At 42.4% G+C, this 19,675-nt stretch overlaps 2 protein-coding genes across 4 annotated transcripts; both read left to right on the top strand.

The window, feature by feature from the left end:
• The first annotated feature begins 1,745 nt into the window (after positions 1–1,745).
• LOC146219537 (uncharacterized) lies at positions 1,746–8,033 on the top strand. 3 transcript variants are annotated; one of them, XM_084695064.1, is made up of 3 exons: positions 1,761–1,904; positions 2,121–2,146; positions 5,338–8,033. In XM_084695064.1, the coding sequence occupies exon 3, from the start codon at positions 5,525–5,527 to the stop codon at positions 7,358–7,360; it is 1,836 nt and encodes a 611-aa protein (XP_084551190.1). In that variant the 5' UTR covers positions 1,761–1,904; positions 2,121–2,146; positions 5,338–5,524; the 3' UTR covers positions 7,361–8,033. The 3 variants fall into 3 exon arrangements, with proteins under 3 accessions (XP_084551189.1, XP_084551190.1, XP_084551191.1); XM_084695063.1 differs by lacking the exon at positions 2,121–2,146 and having other exon boundaries at positions 1,746–1,904; XM_084695065.1 differs by lacking the exons at positions 1,761–1,904; positions 2,121–2,146 and adding an exon at positions 3,788–3,811.
• Positions 8,034–17,222: 9,189 nt separating this feature from the next.
• On the top strand, positions 17,223–18,885 carry LOC146219536 (uncharacterized). Its single transcript, XM_084695292.1, has 4 exons — positions 17,223–17,552; positions 18,001–18,058; positions 18,145–18,273; positions 18,417–18,885. The coding sequence occupies exons 1-4, from the start codon at positions 17,223–17,225 to the stop codon at positions 18,698–18,700; spliced, it is 801 nt and encodes a 266-aa protein (XP_084551418.1). The 3' UTR covers positions 18,701–18,885.
• Positions 18,886–19,675: the final 790 nt, after the last annotated feature.

The raw sequence follows: 19,675 nt of genomic DNA, 5'->3' as shown, positions 1-19,675 counted from the left end.
AGTCCCAGCCAGCCTTCAACAGTGATTCTTGGAAAAGTAATTTGCAAGAATATTGTCAGTGACACAGCCAGAGACAAATACACAAATAGCCCGAGCTAGATAGACAGAGCTATACAGATGTGAGATGTGAGAGAGTAAGCGTACACAAGCACATACATCTTTCTCTAGTTTTGCCAGCCTTTTAATGTGGCCATCCCTTTCCCGGTTGCAAAAGCATGTTCCAAAACCTACCAAAACCAAACCTGCTTATTCATCGAACATATACTTCCACTAAAAAAAAGTCAGAGTTTCGATCTCACTATTTTAGACTGTGGTGGGGCAGCGCTCTTCACACAAGGCCATACTCAACTTACCTCCATTACGTGAATAATGCAATTAGAACCTAAAAGTAAATGGTTGGTATATGTTATGATGTGTATTATGCGTACAGGTATTTAGAGGTTTAGTGTTATGTATTGAATATTGTATATTGTTTGTATTAGTTTATTTTAGCTTATCATAGATGTAATCTATGTTCAGTGTACTTATATGTTATGTTATACCAGGTTGCTTTGCGTTGTGTTGTCCAAAGAATTGCCCAGTCTGACCCTGTGTTGTTCTGTGCACCTGACAATAAAATACTTGAACTTGAAACATCTAACACATTTGACTGTTTGAACCTGGTTGTTTTGCCCACACAGCAGGGATTCTTCAACACAAGTTCCTTTTTCTTGTCTTATGCTCTGTCTCTAGTGTTAAACATCTGTATTAAGTTCTGCAACCTGTTTCTTTTTTTGCTTTCTTGCATATTGTTGAATTTGACAGACATGAACTATTGAACTGATTATGTAACTGTCTGGAACTACTGTTTAAAATTGTGCTCAGATCATGTCATTTTTAGAGAGCCCTTCTGATTGAAAACTATTGTAATGCTGTGTAATATATTTTTGCTGCTTGATTTTTCCACAGGTACCCTTTGGGCACTTTTTCGAGGTTCATGTTGTTTAATTGTATCTTGTTTAACTATGCTCTTATGGTTCTTCCCTTTGGGACTTATTCAGTTTTCACAATGTATGCTTCATGTTTTGGTTACCTGCAATGTTTGGGGCTATCTCGTTGTTATGATCAGTGACTTTTGTAAAGCTCTTTTGGAAGTCGCTTTGGATAACCGCGTCTGCTAAACGTAAAATGTAATGTAATGTTACAGACATGACTTTGGTACTGTTTTAGTCCTTGCTGCAAGAATAAACAGATAAGGGCAAATTATTCTGACCTCTAACTTTTAATGATATCCTAAAATGTACGTCACTGTTTAATTTTGTAGCACTGACGGTAACGGCAGTCTATGCTTAGGCCTATATCACGATATATGAGTTTTTCATAGAAGAAAAAGTATATTTGTTTCAATAGAAACAAACTGGGGTTGGGTGGAGTATGCTGGCAGGTTTGTCGCATGAATTACGTTTCATGTGTTGTCAATTTTGTATAATAAAAGTCTAACTTGTTTAGTTATGCACTTGTTTGTAGGAGTAAAGCGAGTTTTGGACAACATTATACGATCAGTGAGCTCCTGACCCTAGTAGTACTGTACAGACACGTTTCTTGCAGATTTATCTTAAACCTAAGTAGGCCTATGGTCTACCCTAAACAATTGAAGTGTACGATTTAATAAGAAATATAATGAAAACATTTTGACGAATGCATGCCTATCGTAGCCTTTTTACCGTGCTGGTGCCATCTGGTGTTTCAAATGTGCAACTGCATCTCGAGCGTTTGTATCCTTGACTTTTTTGTATCTACGGTTACGTGAGCTGTAAACCCATGTAGTTTGTCATACGTAAAGTGAAGTTTACTTACGTTTTAACATTTTCAGACTTAATGTATTAAAAGATCAAAGCTATGTTGCAGTTCTAACAACTATGAAGGTAAGTGCTAGCCTATGTAATGCTTTTGACGTTGTATCCAGGATTTGCAACGTTGTGCATGGTATAGGCTATTTAAACTCATTTCATTTCGGTGCTAGCTAGCTAGCTTTGCTACGATTGTGTTGTTAGCTAACTAGATTCAGTGTTTGTCTTCATTAATGGGTATATGTTAGTATGTTGTAAAATAGTTTGTAATATTTGTTGTGTGTTATTTAGATGCAGACAGGGTTGTGAGTCTCAAGGTACGTACGTTTGTGAACTTTAATTTGACCGCCCTCGTGGGCAGCATGAAGATAGTCTTCTGTATTGCTGCAATAGAGCCAATATAAGTTTGGCTGAGTGGTCATAAACATTCCGTGATTTATTTTCAGTGGCGGATCTAGAAATGTTTTACATGGGGTGGCAAAAGGGGGGCAAGAGGTCTTGGCAGGGTGGCATGGGTAAACGGTACGTGGTAATCCCTATATGTGAATGGTTTTAACAAAACAAAAACAGGACCTATTTTCAGCACGGGAATGTAATGGCCAAAACCAGCCCACCCCCACCAGGAGTCGAGCCATACTTAAACATTTGGGCCGGGGCTAAACCCGAACCTAGGACCTAGGTGCTGTTGATGACGTTATTTGAAATCAGAACTTCACAGTAGGGCTGCAACAACAAATCGATAAAAATTGATTATTAAAAGGAGTGTGATGGCTGAGCGGTGAGGGAGTCGGGCTAGTAATCAGAATGTTGCCGGATCGATTCCCCGCCGTGCCAAATGACGTGTCCTTGGGCAAGGCACTTCACCCTACTTGCCTCGGGGGGAATGTCCCTGTACTTACTGTAAGTCGCTCTGGATAAGAGCGTCTGCTAAATGTAAATGTTTTTAAAAAAGCGTTGGCAACAAATTTCATTATCAATTTGTTGTCTCGCGCGATTATTACACCACTCAATAAATCACAGAGATGTTGGGGGAAAAAAATTTTAGTTAAGCGCGGAGCAGAGCGGAGGTAGAGGAAAGACCATCGGAGCGATGTTGTTGAGTAACCTTGTTCTGAAACACATGGCGGAGAAATCAGTACAACTTAAGTCATCCAGGGTGTGCAGCATTTCACAGTAAATACGTCGAAAAGGTGTGTTAATTGACCGAGGTGGTGAAGTTAGTTTCATATTCGACCTTCGTTTCACATTTGGAAGATGCTACTTTGTCGCGTTAGGGACCGGGATCCGTTTTTAAATAGAAAATGAGACACATGCAATAGAGTATATTAATATTATTGGATTCAAAACTTTGCAATTCCAATCAAAAGTCATTGTATTGTGAATTTAGGCGTACATGCAATTCTTATTAAGAAAAAATTAAAGGCAGCTTAGGCCATGTTGTTGAGAAGTACTTTTTGCCATATTTGCCGAAATAACTCAATGTCTTGATAGCAACCAATATATAGGTTTGACGGTACTTTGAAATCATTCTGAGTCTGTGGACTTAGCAATACTGTCATAAACACAACCAATCATTAAGGGGTACCCTGACTAGTGATTGGACGGGCTACCTGTCTGTCTGTCTACCTACCTACCAGCACTCAATGCTCTTTACTATATAGTTTTGTGGGAGTGGCTTTTAAGGGAGGAGGTGGGATATTTTGGTTTGAATCGTGTCAAACAGAAACTAAATTTGCTAACTTTGCCTACCCTTCCTTTAATCATATAGGCTATTATTATTTTGAAGAAAACAAAATTACTATGAGGAGTTGTATGCCAGAGATTACATTTTTGTCATAGTGTTGTGTTTCTCCAGTAAAAATAAACCTGGGAAACATACACCTCTCACCAAATCATCAACATTACATATGCAAAGTGAACATTATGACAGACACAAGATTTCCTTTGAAGAGACAGAGAAGACATCTTAAAGATCCTGCAAAGTAAATTCCATGTTTTGCTTCCAAGTACACAATATACGTGTGAAATGACTGAGTTCCTGAAAGCATGTGCAAAGCGCTAAAACTTTGTCGCACTGAAAGGTGGAGTTAGACCAGAGAACAGTTTCTCTTCCGTTTTCAGATCAGGTTTTAATGGGCTGAGCCAAAAAACTACTTATCTTTCATTTTGCCCTATCTACGTCAGATCACTGAATGGCTCCTCCTGCTGTACTGTTATTGTAGTGTACATCAGCTAGCTAGCTAGCTTCAGGATGTCTCCCACCACCTGCAACTGCATCTTCCCTGGATGCAAGAACTCATGCTGCGCTGCAACGCCATTTAAGTTCCCTGTTGTTAATGAAAGGAAAAATAGGTGGATAGATTTTGTGAAGAGCCACGCTCATGGAAAGCTTTGGATAAACTCGAACAGCCGCCTTTGCACTGACCATTTCATGGTGGATAGTTTTAACATGGACGATGGACCAGAGACAGCCGGGGTTCACGACAGGGGCGTCGCTAGACCCCCCCCAGTATAAATCTGCTGTGCCCCAGTATAAATCTGCTGTGCCCCAGTAAAATCAAAAGTTTGAGTTTGAACAATTTACTTTATTAGTCAGTGCATTAATTTAGATAGATAATCCCGGATAAAATAAATGCAGTATCCCAATCCACGGTGATAAAATCTAAACAGTTGACTGAAAACACAAACCAATGCCGGCAGAATTCCATGTCAGCGCGCTCTTCTGAACTTGCCACATAGCCACTGCAGCACGCACGGGTGTCCAGGTGTCGGACCCGGAACACAAGTCAGAATTAAGGTAGGCTAAGAAAACATTACAAAACGAAAGAAAGTTTCTAAATGATAGGCCTACCGATCATCATATTTTGACTTTAATATAAAAACAATATTACATTAAGCCCAAAAAATAGTATTTGCGCTCAAATGAATGCAAAAAAAATGTGCGCGCTTGCATTAACTATTGATGTCCCTGCCAAAGCTGCTCAAACTTCGCGTCCCTGAACTGCTGTAGTGGGTTAAGCAAGGGAAATTGCAGAGTAGTGCATTGTGCGCTGCAAGCTTGAAAGAAAAAAAAGGCATAATGAATAGGGCTCCAGTAGAGTTTTATGTCTCTGGTTCACGGACACACGGCTTCTCTTGCAGTGCGGAGCCGTACCGAGCATTGCCCTCCTGGCCATTCATCCTCCGTTCGCATCTGGACCATCCACCGTAAATTCAGATTCTATACTGTTTTGTTCGGCTTGACGTAACTTCCACCATCTGGGTCGTAGGTAGCTTACTTGAGAGAGGTGGCGCCTTCCAGCGAGGGGGCCGAGCTTCAGCTCCTTCAGGCGACACGCCTTGCCAGTCTCAAGCAGAGAAGACTGCTGATTTGCTTACGATTTCAAAGCCTAATTTAACATACTTATTGGTGTTTTTTATTTATTTATTTGAATTTGGATGGATAGTTAATAACACTTTATTCTGTGATGTGGTGAACTTAAAACTCGTTTTTAATTCCACTTTACAGGATCTTTAAGGCTCCAGAGAGACTACAGAGACTCAACCAGAGAGACTACAGAAACTCAACCAGAGAGACTACAGAGAGAGAGACTCAATCAGAAACAGCAGTAACTAGACAGAGGATCAACCAGAGAGAAACAAGCTTCCAGAGACTAGATCCAGAGATATCAGAACAACAAAGAGAGAGCTGAGTTATGAAGACACATCACTGTGATACATGTGGGAAGAGCCTTTCCTCATCCAGTAAACTCAAGATGCACATGAGGATCCATACTGGAGAGAAGCCCTACAGCTGTGACCTCTGTGGTAAAACCTTTAGACAGGCTGGGGATTTAACATCTCACCGCAGAATCCACACTGGAGAGAAGCCCTATAGCTGTGACCTCTGTGGTCAAGCCTTTAGCAATAATAGAAGTTTTACAGCTCACCGCAGGATCCACAGTGGAGAGAAGCCCTACAGCTGTGACATCTGTGGTAAAACATTTAGCCAGGCTAGCCATTTCAGAGATCATAGCAGGATCCACACTGGAGAGAAGCCCTACAGCTGTGACCTCTGTGATAAAACCTTTAGCCGGGCTAGCAGTTTCACAGATCACCGCAGAATCCACACTGGAGAGAGGCCCTACAGCTGTGACCATTGTGGTAAAACCTTTAGCAGTAATAAAAGTTTCACAGTTCACCGCAGAATCCACACTGGGGAGAAGCCCTACATTTGTGACCTCTGTGGTAAAACTTTTCGCCAGGATGTCCATTTTAGACATCACAGGAGAATCCATACTGGAGAGAAGCCCTACAGTTGTGACCTCTGTGGTAAAACCTTTAGCAGTGGTAGCAGTTTGACAAATCACCGCAGAATCCACACTGGAGAGAAGCCCTACAGCTGTGACCATTGTGGTAAAACCTTTAGCAGTAATAAAAGTTTCACAGTTCACCGCAGGATCCACAATGGAGAGAAGCCCTACAGCTGTGACCTCTGTGGTCAAACCTGCAGCAGTGGTAGGAGTTTGACAATTCACCGCAGAATCCACACTGGAGAGAAGCCCTACAGCTGTGACCTCTGTGATAAAACCTTAAGCACTGGTAGCAGTTTGACAATTCACCGCAGAATCCACACTGGGGAGAAGCCCTACAGCTGTGACCTCTGTGATAAAACCTTTAGCAGAGCTAACCATTTCACAGTTCACCGCAGAATCCACACTGGAGAGAAGCCCTACGGCTGTGATCTCTGTGATAAAACATTTAGCTGTGATAGCAGTTTGACAGTTCACAGCAGAATCCACACTGGAGAGAAACCCTACAGCTGTGACCTCTGTGGTAAAACCTTTAGACAGACTGGGGATTTGACAGTTCACCGCAGGATCCACACTGGAGAGAAGCCCTACAGCTGTGACCTCTGTGGTAAAACCTTTAGCCAGGCTGGCCATTTTAGATCTCATAGCAGGATCCACACTGGAGAGAAGCCCTACAGCTGTGACCTCTGTGATGAAACCTTTATTATAGCTAACCATTTCACAGTTCACCGCAGAATCCACACTGGAGAGAAGCCCTACAGCTGTGACCTCTGTGGTAAAACCTTTAGCAGTGATAGCAGTTTGACAGTTCACAGCAGAATCCACACTGGAGAGAAGCCCTACAGCTGTGACCTCTGTGATAAAACCTACAGCAGCGGTAGCAGTTTGACAATTCACCGCAGATTCCACACTGGAGAGAAGCCCTACAGCTGTGACCTCTGTGGTAAAACATTTAGCAATGCTAGCAATTTCAAAGTTCACCACAGGATCCACACTGGAGAGAAGCCCTACAGCTGTGACCTCTGTGGTAAAACATTTAGCAATGCTAGCAATTTCACAGTTCACAGCAGGATCCACACTGGAGAGAAGCCCTACAGTTGTGACCTCTGTGACTACTCAGGTAAAACAAATGAACATCTGAAGAGTCACCTGCGTGTGCACCATAGGAAAAAACCCAAAGCAGTGATGTCTGAGGCCAATCTGTCCCAGCAGTCACCACCTGAGAGAACTTCTGTATGACCCACAGCTGGAAGAACTACCGGCCTACAACTACAACATCTAAAATCCTCTGCTGTTAAGACTGCTTCTTCCATTTTGTTCTAACTTTTATTGATGTAAGACTATTTAGCCTGTGTTACGAACCTTGTCTAGGGGGAAAGGAAGTAACACTGGACAAACACACAAGACAGAACACGCATGCAAACAAGACGGGGGACGTAACAGCCTGTGTTTTGCACCTCTCTTTCACCAACTGTCTTCGGAGGAGAGCACTGAACTGCTCCTCTCAAGGGTTCTTCTATTATTTCCTCAAATTTTCCTTGTCTTCCTTGAGGGTTTAGGCATACCTGCAAACTTGTCACTTTTCAGTGAAAATAGCCGTTTTGAATGAAAAAAATGTATTCCACAGGAAATCATCACAGGATCATTTAACGTTGATTTAATGCAGTTGGAGTTAGCCTTAACAAACGTTTATGATCATGAAAAAGTAGCCCTGGTCCAGCACGTAAAATATTGACAATATTGGGGGGGGGGGGGGGGCTGGGCTGTATAAAATGTGTCACCTTTTTCAGCCCTTCAGAGTTTGCAGGTATGTTTAGGTTGTTAGAGGGGCAGTTCTATGGGCGTATGTGAAGACCTCTGTGACATTGCTTGTAAAAAGACCTATACAAATAAATGTGATTTGAATAACATTCCTCCATTGCACACAGATGTTCATCCATTGTTGAAGAATACGGACGCACTTCTCTGTATTTACTTTTACTTTTTTAGGGTCAAGAGACTGGATGGTTCTGAAACAAAAGGGTTTATTGTCCTATTTTCACCCTTCTCTCCTACCTTACTAGAAGACAAAGACTGGAACAGAGATTTACATTGAACACAGAGGAACAGAGATGTGGTAAACAGGGCTGGGCGGTAGGCAAGGGTGTCGTTAGACCCTTTTTACTGTGGCACGTGCCCCAGTATAAATCTGCTTTGCCCCAGTAAAATCTAAAGTTTGAGTTTTAAAAATGTACTTTATCAGCCAGTGCATTCATTAAGATTGATAATCTCAGAAAAATTAAACGCAGTATCCCAATCTACGCCTGTAAAAAAAAAAAAAAACTATTTGCGTTCAAACGAATGCAGAGAAATGTGCGTGCTTGCATTAACTATTGATGTCCCTTCCAAAGCTGATATCCAGTTTGCGTCCCTGAACTGTTGTATAGTCATTTATTGTATAGTGGGTTAAGCAAGGGGAGTTTCTATAGCCTATCCACCTTATTCCTAGCTCCCATGATCCATTTCCTGAATTATGGGCACGATTTCCGCAGCCGGCGATTGTCATGGTAACGCTCATCAACAGTCATTGCGGTAAGCTAATTCTGATGCGAAATTAAACATGTGGGAACACAGCCTGTTACAACAGAATCTGGACAGTTTGATCATACCTCTGCCTTCTACTATCGAGGGATGGGAGGCCGACCTGAAAAAGTGGCCTCAAATAACGTACAATAGCATATTTAGCTACTTTATTAACTCTGTTGCTACGGACGGTGAAGCAATAAATAACCTGAAAAGCTGAGTCTTAGGCCTATCAGTAGCTAGGTACCTCCACAGCAATAAAGTTGGTCGCTTTAATAAAGGAGGTGGGCCACAACCTTATTTACCTTAAAGCAGACATAGAGCCTAATCAGAGCCTCAAAGATCACCGGTCTCGGGTTTTAGTTTCATAGTCAGGTTAAATAGAAACGGCTGGGTGCTCATGTGTAGCTGGACCAGCACACTACTACTAACCCACAAAAATTCCTATATATGAACACTTGCATCCCACCTTTACTGACAGTACCGCAACTAAATCTGTGGAGGTCTTTCGTAGCCTAAACACAAAGTAGGATGCGGATTTCCTCCGTCGGCTTTTTGTCCACAAAATGAAATGAGTACACATACGATAGTGTTTTGGGTGGTCTCTTCAAGGCTAGGTTTTTTAGCTACATTGTTTTGTAGTCCTCATCTGTTGGCAGGCGAAGGAAACTGTACCGTTTGTCACAAGAACAATCCCTTTTTGTTGTGGGTGTCTGTTCAACACTCTGTCGTTGAAGCTACAGATTTAGCTAAATCTGGTTGTTAGCTGGTAAAGCCGCGAACAGCACAACAGGTAGCCTACCAGAGCTCCGCAATGACATTTTATAACAATGATAATATCAATCAAATGACAACAAATGTTTAAAAACAAACCAGTTTTAATTAAATCACAGTTGAAATTACTTTCAAAAGAATCACTGTTGACGGCTGGCTGGGACTAACGTATGGCCAGAGCCTGTTTAAGGAGAGCCTTGCCACACCCTATTAAGCCCCATTGTACCGAATTTGGTTGCAGTTCCACCAGAGTACCACTGGGGGTGATCGCGAGCGAGTGCATGTTGAATGGGAGTCTATGGAGCTAAACGGCTAAATTTGTCTCTTTTGCCTGATTGTCGTTGTGAAATCTCCGATTTGATTGTAGTTTTTGCATGTTCAACATGGATTATAGGTCAAAAGTTGAATGAACGAGTACTTATGTCCTTTTGATTTCTTACAGGGTGAGTCGTTGTTGCCTATAACACGCTAGCATTCTGCTAATGAATGCTGATTGGTTAGTGAAGGACTGATACGACCAGAGCTCTTGCTTGATGGCATCCAAAGCGGAATCAGAATGTCAGAGCATTAGCAACATTAGCAACAACATAAGCAAGCCAAAACTCTTTCTAGCATGTGTATTGACAGGAAGAGCCTAACCTGTCAGCTGTGTTGTCGATGCCCTGAGAGAAAAAAGTCAGTGACCAAAGCTTGCCGTAAAGCAGTAGCTCTGGTCGTACGATGTGTATGACGTCAATTACATTTTCAAAAGCTTTTTAGAACAGAAAGGCGACTTTTAACAAATCTAACAGCCAGCAGTGTGTTTTTTTTTTTGCCTCCCCTTTTGAATTCAGAATTCAAATTACTAGACAAAAAATTATATCCTGAGAAAAGTGAATTTTGAGGGGTATAGCTCCATAGACCTCCATTCATTCTGCACTCGCTCGTTAGCGCCCTCACATGGAACTTCAACCAGTTCAGAACCCAGACGTTTCCCGAGAGTGGCAGTTCTCTCTACATTAGACATTCTCTGGTATGGCAAACCGCAACTTCCGCTACTCACCGGAAGTTGCACCCATAATCATTTCTACAGTAGACCCCCTGAGAATAAGGTGGATAGTGCATTGTGCGCAGCAAGCTTGACAGAAAAAAAGGAATACGAATAGGGGCCTGTGCCCCAGTAGAGTTTTATGTCTAACAACGCCTCTGGCGGTAGGCATATGTCCTAAAATTTTCATCACAATATAATTGTATAGCATGAATGATAACGGTAGGCTCGGACCCCCCCAAAAGAGGTAAAAACGACAGGTCGGGGGGGTCGATACATCGTTCTTACCTGTAATCGTAAATATCACAATATAGCTACCATATTCATTCAATAACAGGTTGGCGATACACAGAAATGTTGACTTTATGGCAGGGAATATCACTCACTATTACACTGACTGCCATAGTGATAATTTACTCAATAAACAACACGCGAGTGACCACTGGTCAACTAATGTCAAAGTACTCATTCGGTTTCATCTAACGTCAATAACCCTCGGCTTTATAACAGCCAAATGATATCGAATAAAAATAACAACTCTCAGGCAACCAAAAACGTTTTCAACAAACAACATTTTAATTACTTAGCTGAATTATTAAAAGGGGGGGAATCGTCCATTTCCATCTTACCTGCTTATTTCTGGTCTGTGGGAGTTGTTGGCAGTTAATTGAATTATCGCCCCTGTTGGTAGTCCTCCTTCATACACACGTGTAATGTTCACGCCTTGGCGAGGCAAAACGTGACACTCACACGCTTTCCCAAGTGGACCAACGTGACCATTACACGCTTTTGTGATACTGAGGTACTGGATCTTTACCTGTCCAAGTGCTTACTTGTTCTGGTGTCACTAATCTCAGGTCTGTGCCATCAAACATCAGAACTCGGTCCTCTTGAGCTTTGACGCTGGGTGTAAACGGCAACGGAAGACGGCTCAAAGCATCCGCGTTCCCGTGGTGCTTTCCTGCCTTGTATATGATCTCGTACTCATACCCCCTCAGAGTCACGGCCCATCTCTGGATTCTTGGAGAACCCATCTGTGGCACTGCCTTCATTTCATTAAAAAGAGCCAGTAACGGTTTGTGATCTGTGCATATGGTGAACTTCCTGCCATATATGTATTCGTGGAACCTTTGTACTCCAAACATTACAGCTAACCCCTCTTTGTCCAGCTGAGAGTAGTTCTTTTCTGCTTAATTCAGTGTCCTGGACATGAGCCCTATTGGTCTTTCTGTCCCGTCCAACATACAGTGTAACAGCACTGCCCCCACACCGTAGGGCGATGCGTCACAAGAGAGAATTAGGTATTTCCCTGCATCATAGTGAACCAACACCAATGCTGATGACTGCATTCCCCCCCACTGCCATTTTGTCTCCTTTCTCAGTAGCCTGTGAAGAGGAGCTAACACGGTGGACAGGTTTGGCAAAAACCTATTGTAATAGTTGAGAAGTCCCAAATAAGCCTTAAGCTCAGTCATATTTATAGGAGCTGGTGCATCTTGAATTGCTTGTACCTTGTCGTTCAGGGGATGGATCCCTGTTGCATCCACTCTATGTCCTAAGAACACAGCCTTGTTCCCCATGAAGGTACAAGTACTCCGCTTGAGACGCAAGCCTGCAGTCTCCAAGTTCTGCAGCACCTCAGTTAGTGCTCTCAGGTGCTCTTGATCCTGTTACCAGGATGTCATCCAGGTAAATGACCGCATGCGGAATTCCTTGGAGAACCCCCTCAATCGTTCTCTGGAAAATAGCAGGGCTGCTAGAGACACCAAAAGGTAAATGTTTATACATAAACAAACCCTTGTGTGTTTACTGTACAGTATGTCTTTGAGTCCTCGTCCAATGTGATCTGTTGATATGCATGGCTCACATCTAACTTTGTGAACTTCTGTCCTCCTGCAAGAGTTGCAAAAAGGTCTTCTGTTTTGGGGATTGGATATTGCTCTAACTTGGATGCCCTGTTAACTGTTAATTTGTAATCCCCGCAGATTCGTACTGTATTGTCTGGCTTCAACACAGGCACTATGGGTGCGTCCCATTCAGAAAATGTAACTGCTTCTATTATGTCTCCTTTCAAAAGTCTGTCAATCTCTGTCTCCACCTTTGTCTTCATAGCATAAGGCACAGGTGTTGGTTTGTAGAATCTTGGTGGTTCATCCTTGTCTACATATATATTTTTGCCGGGGGGGCTTTCAGTGTTCCAAGTTCCTCCTTGAACCCATTTTCATGTTTCATTAACGTTTCCTCCAATATCAACTGCTGTCCCTCCTGTACTTTATTTATTGTTTCCCAGCCCAACTGTCGTTCTTTTATCCAGCCCTGACCCAACAGATTTAGTCCAGTGCCTGATTCAACTACTACAGGCAGTTGTGTCAATGTCTCTTTGTGCTTAACTGTCACCTTAACTGTACCCAATGTGTCTACTCTCTCACCTGTATATGTTTTCAAATGTAAAGAGCAAGGCTTTAAGCTAGGAACTTTGACATTGCCCCACAACTTTGAGTACTCTGATCTGTTCATAATAGTAACAATGCATCCCGTATCCACCTCAAACTTCACATCCGACCCATTGAAGGTTATTTTGATGGGTGATACTTTCGGAATGTCCTCTGACATGCTATACATTGTAAACATATCTACTTCTTCCACATCGTTCTGTTCAGCTTCCCTGCTGATGTGATGTGCCCCATACTTGGTTTTCACTTTCCCTTGGTTTTGCCTTCCTTCCTCTCTTGGTTTAGACACTCCGGTAGATGATCTTGCCCTACACGCCCTTTTAAGTAACCTTGTTTACCACATTGATGGCACCTTTCCTCCCGAAAACGGCACTCATTTGCCATGTGATTTCCTGCACATCTGTAACACCGCCTTATGGACCCCTCTTGTGCTTGTGTATCACTCTGACGCGTGCCACACTGGAACACACCTCCTTGACCCGTCTCTGTCTTCCCTGTCATATGAATACATTTTTTTACAATATATATCTCGAAAGGTAAGAAGTTAGCTTAACGTGAAATCAGTAAATCAGCTGAAAACGTGATACGATCATTTTTATCAATATTTGAAGTGGCATTTTATCAGAATGTAAGCTAAAAACCGGTTGGGATTGGACACAGTGACGCTATACCGCAGACCAACCTATCTCTCAGCATCTCCTTTAATTGTCCCCATAAATGCAATCCTGTGCCAATCTACGCAGCACCGCTACATAGTCGCCCACACTTTCATCCCCGCTTGTGTTCCTTGAATTGAACTTAAACCGTTGCACAATTTCGCTTGGCTTCGGGTTGAAATGCGCCTTTAGCAAGTCCACTAGCTCAGAGAACTGCTTCACTCCCGGCCTAACAGGACTAAACAGATTCCTCATAAGACTGTAGGTTTGACCTCCATCTGAACTCAACAAAATTGCTCTTTTCTTGTCATCATGAAAAAATGGCCCAGCACTTCACAGTATTCTTCCCATGACTGTGTCTGATGATCAAAGGTTGATACTGATCCTACCGTGGCAGCCATGACTCCGCTAACAGCTAGCCAGCGTTAGCTTTCCAGAACCGAGTCTCCCGTCAGCTGTTCACCTCGTCGCCAATGTAATAATTCCAAAGGAACACTTGTGAGATGCAATAATTACCAGGGAATGTCTAGAACACGGGTGATTTATTGACTTCACATTCCAGTCTACATGTGTCGTTTCCATAGAGTTAATATAACTAGAGTAAGCTACTTTTGTCTTCCAAGATGGCGTCCCCATTAATTTCTAGGAAAAGTGCTCAGTGGCGCAGTGAGGCAAGCGAGAGCGCGAGACTGGACGCGGCAATCTTTCTACTTCCGTGTCTTCCGGTCGAGCTTTAAACAGTGGCTCTTTTTTCACCTAGCTCCGAGACCTCGTGCACACTTGCAACTAGCTGTACACGTCATTCTTTGCGACAACCAGTCGCGAGCATAGATTTATACGGTTACGAGCGTGTGAGCTAAGGCATTGCAGTTGCAGAATCTATGGGCAGAATGGGGTACAAGTGCGATAAGAATCAGACGCATGATGCAAACTTAACGGAAATGTATTCTGTCACTGTACTGTATTCCTTTCACTTGTTTTTTTAGAAATAGGCTATAGGGCTATTCTAGATGGAACTCATCACATATGTTGCTTTTTTTCTTCGTGATACGAGTATGATTTCCAACGCATTGTATCGGATGAAATAAACTGTTAACATGAACAGCTCCGTCATTGTTCTCGTCAGGCAAAGAAAGCTTAATAGTTATTTTGGTAACAGAAATCTTCCATAATGCAGACTTACCATAGCTCACAGTCAACTTTAATGTAATAAATAAAAGCTCGAGAAGTGTTTCTAATATATACTTTATTGAACATTTGCCTTTGAAAGGATATTCATAGAACCATATAGGCTGCAATATGTTTTCATCAAATGTAAGTGGGGGTGAAACATAGTCACTGAGGACCTTCATTGTCCCACAAAAGCAGTCTGGCTTGATGACACGATAAAAATAATAATAATGGGTATGTTTAACAAAAGCTTCTGAAGGCAAGACTAATATTATTTAAATATATATCATTTCCTCTTGTGGTTAACATTTTTAAGTATTAATCTTTGTCTTTGCTCCAGATAGACATGTCAACAGTCTATGCTCGCGCTTAACATAATATGTTTGCCATCATGTCATGAAAGTTTTTACGAAAAATCTAATCTGTTTTAAAATAACGGGAATAAACTATATTAACAACATTTCATGTAGGCCTATGTGTGACAACGATTTGCTAGACTTGCTACAACATGGCAGGCAACTCAAGCCACTTCTCCCTGTGCTCATTCAATATAAGTCTATAGCTCATTCAGCTCCATGTAAATCGGCTATCGGACAATGTGAACTTTTGTGCTGGTGCCCTGTTAGTATCCGCAAGCACATTTGCAGGCAACTTTTATTGACGTAGGCAAATAAATGGGGTGCTAGTTTACCCATTTCGGATTGGTTTCAAACTTAGCAAAAATCAGGAAAAATTAGGCTATTCTATGAAAAAGCTAGTAGTATGAGCCAGGTTCGAGAATCGAACAAAAAATATTGGGGCAGATAGTTTTGTAAATGTTGACTGGAGTTAATAGAATTAAAACGACCGGAAAACACGGGAACCTAACCGTAAATGCAATACCACCTACATCCACCGGGGCCGTTGCTTCAAGCCAAGGGGCGAGGGGTGGGGGCTTGGTCGTTTCTTACCCCCAAAAACAACTGCCAAACCAAGCTCGATAACATAACATCATTCCTATCAGCGCCACCTAGTGGCTCCTGTAGATAATGATTTGCCTGAGCCACATTATCACAGTACTCTTGAGTATTCTTTAGTTTTTCTTTGCGATGTAGGAAACTAAAGTGGTTATGGGAGTGAAGGCGAACAGCACCCGTGTGACAACAGCACTCGTCACGTCTTCGTCGTTAGCAGCTCAGACGGGAGCTCAGACCTGTTCTTTTAGACCGTGCCAACCATTCATGCATTTAGCAGACGCTTTTATCCAAAACGACTTCCAAGAGAGAATTTTACAAAAGTGCATGAGTCACTGATCATAACAACGAGATTTTTGCGGGTAGCCAAACATGAAGCATACATTGTGGAACCAAATAAGTCCCAAAGTGAAGAACTTTGAGAGGTTAAGTGCTTGGACTAGCAGCTGGGTGGAATGCTCAGACCTGTCTGAGCATTCCACCCAGCTGCTATGGTCATCAGAATCAGAAAGGGATTTCAGAATCAGAAAGGGATTTATTCGTCATGAAAGTTTGCACAGACAAGGAATTTGCTTTGGCAGGAAGGTGCATACATTAAACATATAGGAATCTTACATTTAAATATGTGGTCAACTATACTAAAGATACATAAACTAGCAATACTAAGTGGAATACAATTAAAATAAAATATACAATAAAATATAAGTTGCCAATTTACAATATAAAATACAATATAAATTACAAATATTACAGGAATTGAATGTAGTGCAAAATGTAAATAGTTTTTAAGACATTCAGTCAGTGTGAGCTCTTTGGCCTTGTTGAGGAGGCCAACAGCGGAAGGGAAGAAACTTTGTCTGGCGTGAAGTTTTGGTCCTGATGGACCGCAGCCTTCTGCCGGAGGGGAGTGTTTGAAAAAGGGAGTGTCCACAATCTTCTTCGCTCGTCTCAGGGTCCTCGAGGTGTGCAGGTCCTCGAGGGAAGGCAGATTGCAGCCAATCACCTTCTCTGCAGTGCGGATGATACGCTGCAGCCTGCTCTTGTCCTTGGCAGTGGCAGCAGCGTACCAGATGTCATGTTTCTCGTCATCATGAGGTTGCGTCCGAGTTCGTAAGAGGTGAATAAATTGTCGCAAGGGTGGCGGTGTCGTAATACACAACGCGAACACTGCAGGGGGGTCACAAGGAACAATAAAGAAAACGTTTCACTTTTTTTTTTTTTATCATGACAAGTTGTCACAACATAGCTGTGGGTCACAATCTCTGAACAATTATGAGAAAACTGACAAGAGGAACAGAATGTGATCAGACAACATAGATTCCTGCTGATTCAGGTTCTCTCTTGGCCATGAGGTCCATTTAATAGTTAACTCTTCTCAAGGTCCTGGGTTTGACCTATTTATTCTCATTTCCAGGTGTTTGAGTTCTCACGTGTGTGACCAACCTGGATGCATATAAAAACAGGGACTGAACACGGAGGGTGACAGCACTCTGCTAGCCCTTCAGGATGAAGATAGATACTGTGGTTCTGCTGCTCTGTCTGGCTGTGACACAGGCCCAGGGAGACCGCACAGGGGGCCCAGAGAACGACACCAAGAACAGTCTGGGTGTACTACCAACAGGAGGCAGCGTTAGCAATGGTTCCATCTTGAGGGCTCTGAGAGACATGGCGGTGGCTCAGAAGGTGGAGCTGACAAACATGGAGAACAGGATGATAGCTCGTCAGGGTCAAGTGGAGGAACTGAAGAGAGAGGTGGTGGACCAGAGGGTCCAGCTGAGCGTCACCCAGACTCAGTTACAGTTCTACAAGGACCAGCTGTCGGTCACGCAGAGTCAGGTGGAAGAGAAGAGAAAACACAAGTAATATTTGACCTGGTTGCATTACTGTATCATGCATTACTAAATATTACAAATTGGCTACTTGTCATGATAAATCAAAAAGAACAAGAAGGTTTTAAGAAGAAGACTTAATCCTGTCTTTGTACATGGATTTATAGGCCTTGTACATATATATATATATATATGTGTGTGTGTGTGTGTACAAGGCCTATAAATGTATATATTTATGAAGACATACATTCTACTTTCTGTTTCATGTTTGACCTTCAAGCCCAGGCTGCAGATATTGTCACCCTGAAGACCAGGCTGACGGCCAGTGAAGGAGAGGTCAAAGATCTACAGACAGAGAACTTGGGTAATGGTAAACATAGTTTTCAGACAATAATGGAAATAAATGTTGTTGAATCATACTTTAATAAATGCTTCATTCTGTATGCGTAGCCTAGGAAGCCAGACTAAGTCTCAGTGAACGCCACGTGGAAGAACTAAAGGCAGAAAATGAGGGTAAATACAGACTTGTTCTTCCCACACCAATATAATGCTGTATTACTTGGCTATCATATTCAGCATTTTCTACATGTTATTAACAGGCAGACCAAAGGTGGCATTCTACACAGCTCTAACTGATTCAGGACCTGTTGGACCCTACAGGACTGACACACCACTGGTCTATAGCAAAGTCTTCACCAACAAAGGCAACGCCTACAGCCCAGTAACAGGTACAGTTCTGGATATGCTCCCCTGGAGCACACACCTTGACATCAGAGTAGCTCCAACACTGGGGGTCTCCATTCATCAGTCAACATTTCAATGACAATGAAACAAAATGTTGTTTTTTCCTTTTGCTACTGCCCCTCTTCAGGTGTGTTCACAGCACCAGTGAGAGGAGTGTACTACTTCAGGTTTACTGCCGCGGACCACCGTCATTCTGAAACGATGGGAATTCTACTGTGCAAGAACCACCTCAGGATCATGCACAACGGTATCCACAATAACGACGGTAATTGGAAATATGTGGCAAATGCTGTCACTCTGGAGCTGGAGCAGGGTGATACGATTATGATGCGTCTTCCAGCAGGCTACGGCTTGTATGATTCTCACGACAACTTAAGCACCTTCAGCGGTTTCCTTCTCTTCCCCATGTAAAACACTTTCCCCAGGCTCATGACCCAGAGTTTAATAAAGCTGAAATTCCTCCTTTGACCCTTGTATTAATTCAAGAGTGAAGATGAGACTGGTGGAGAGATGGTGTGGTGATACATTTGTGGGCTGTCAGCATTGTTGACATGTTAATCTAGAGCAAAGACAAAGTTCATAAATTATGCCTGATAACCACAATATTGTTATGGTTATGTAACGTGTCAGTTAACACCACAATGATGGCACTAAAAATAACAGTGAGCTAGTAATTATAAATCAATACTCATCATCATAATATTAACATATACAGTATTTATATAAAACTTAGCCTGCTTTGCCAAACCAGAACAACGACGGAACCAGGTATTCAAGTTTACAGGTAATTTAATCCAACACAGTACGTAGGCAGTCATACTAAAAACACGAAGCAAAAAAAGCAATTTATGTTGTGAGTTTCATGTAGAATAGCTCTATAAATCTAAAAAAACAAGTGAAAAGAATACTTTACAGTACTGACAGCATTGGTTTTTTAAAAGTCTTGTGTGTTTTAGGTATTTTTTCCACGCTTGTTGTGTTTTCCCTCCTTTTCTTCCTCCGTCCAGTTGTCCAGGGCAGTTTGTCTTGACTCTGGGCCGGTTAACTCAGGGTTGCTGGGAGGGGTGTGGAGGTGAGTGGAGATGAGAGCGAGAGAATGTAAGAGGTTGAAAAGATACAGAAATTGAAAAAAGCGTGGATGCAGCAGGGTATTTTGACATTTCATCGTGTCATTCAGCACAAGGAAGTTTGAATTCATGAGATTCTCTGTCTGACATATTCACACGCACATTCACTTGTGAAACTGGATGAGTTACTTCATTATCACTTGTTATAGGCTCTGTCTGCTGTGTCTGTGTGTGTGTGGGGGGGGGAGTGTGTGGTGTGCGTGTGTGTGTGGTATGTATGTGTAGTGTGTGTGTGTGTATGCGTGTGTGTGTAAGGCTG

Source organism: Hypomesus nipponensis, chromosome 28 (assembly GCF_054491055.1).
Source record: "Hypomesus nipponensis isolate SF chromosome 28, ASM5449105v1, whole genome shotgun sequence".
Classification (NCBI taxonomy): Eukaryota; Metazoa; Chordata; class Actinopteri; order Osmeriformes; family Osmeridae; genus Hypomesus; species Hypomesus nipponensis.
This window is presented reverse-complemented; position numbering and strand designations above follow the sequence as displayed.

Excerpts from the sequence above, each read along its gene's own strand:
- LOC146219537 (XM_084695063.1), top strand. The coding sequence starts at position 5,525 with ATGAAGACACATCACTGTGATACATGTGGGAAGAGCCTTTCCTCATCC.
- LOC146219536 (XM_084695292.1), top strand. The coding sequence starts at position 17,223 with ATGAAGATAGATACTGTGGTTCTGCTGCTCTGTCTGGCTGTGACACAG. Across the intron at positions 18,059-18,144 it reads ACTAAAGGCAGAAAATGAGG|GCAGACCAAAGGTGGCATTC; the intron begins GTAAATACAGAC and ends TGTTATTAACAG. Across the intron at positions 18,274-18,416 it reads CGCCTACAGCCCAGTAACAG|GTGTGTTCACAGCACCAGTG; the intron begins GTACAGTTCTGG and ends GCCCCTCTTCAG.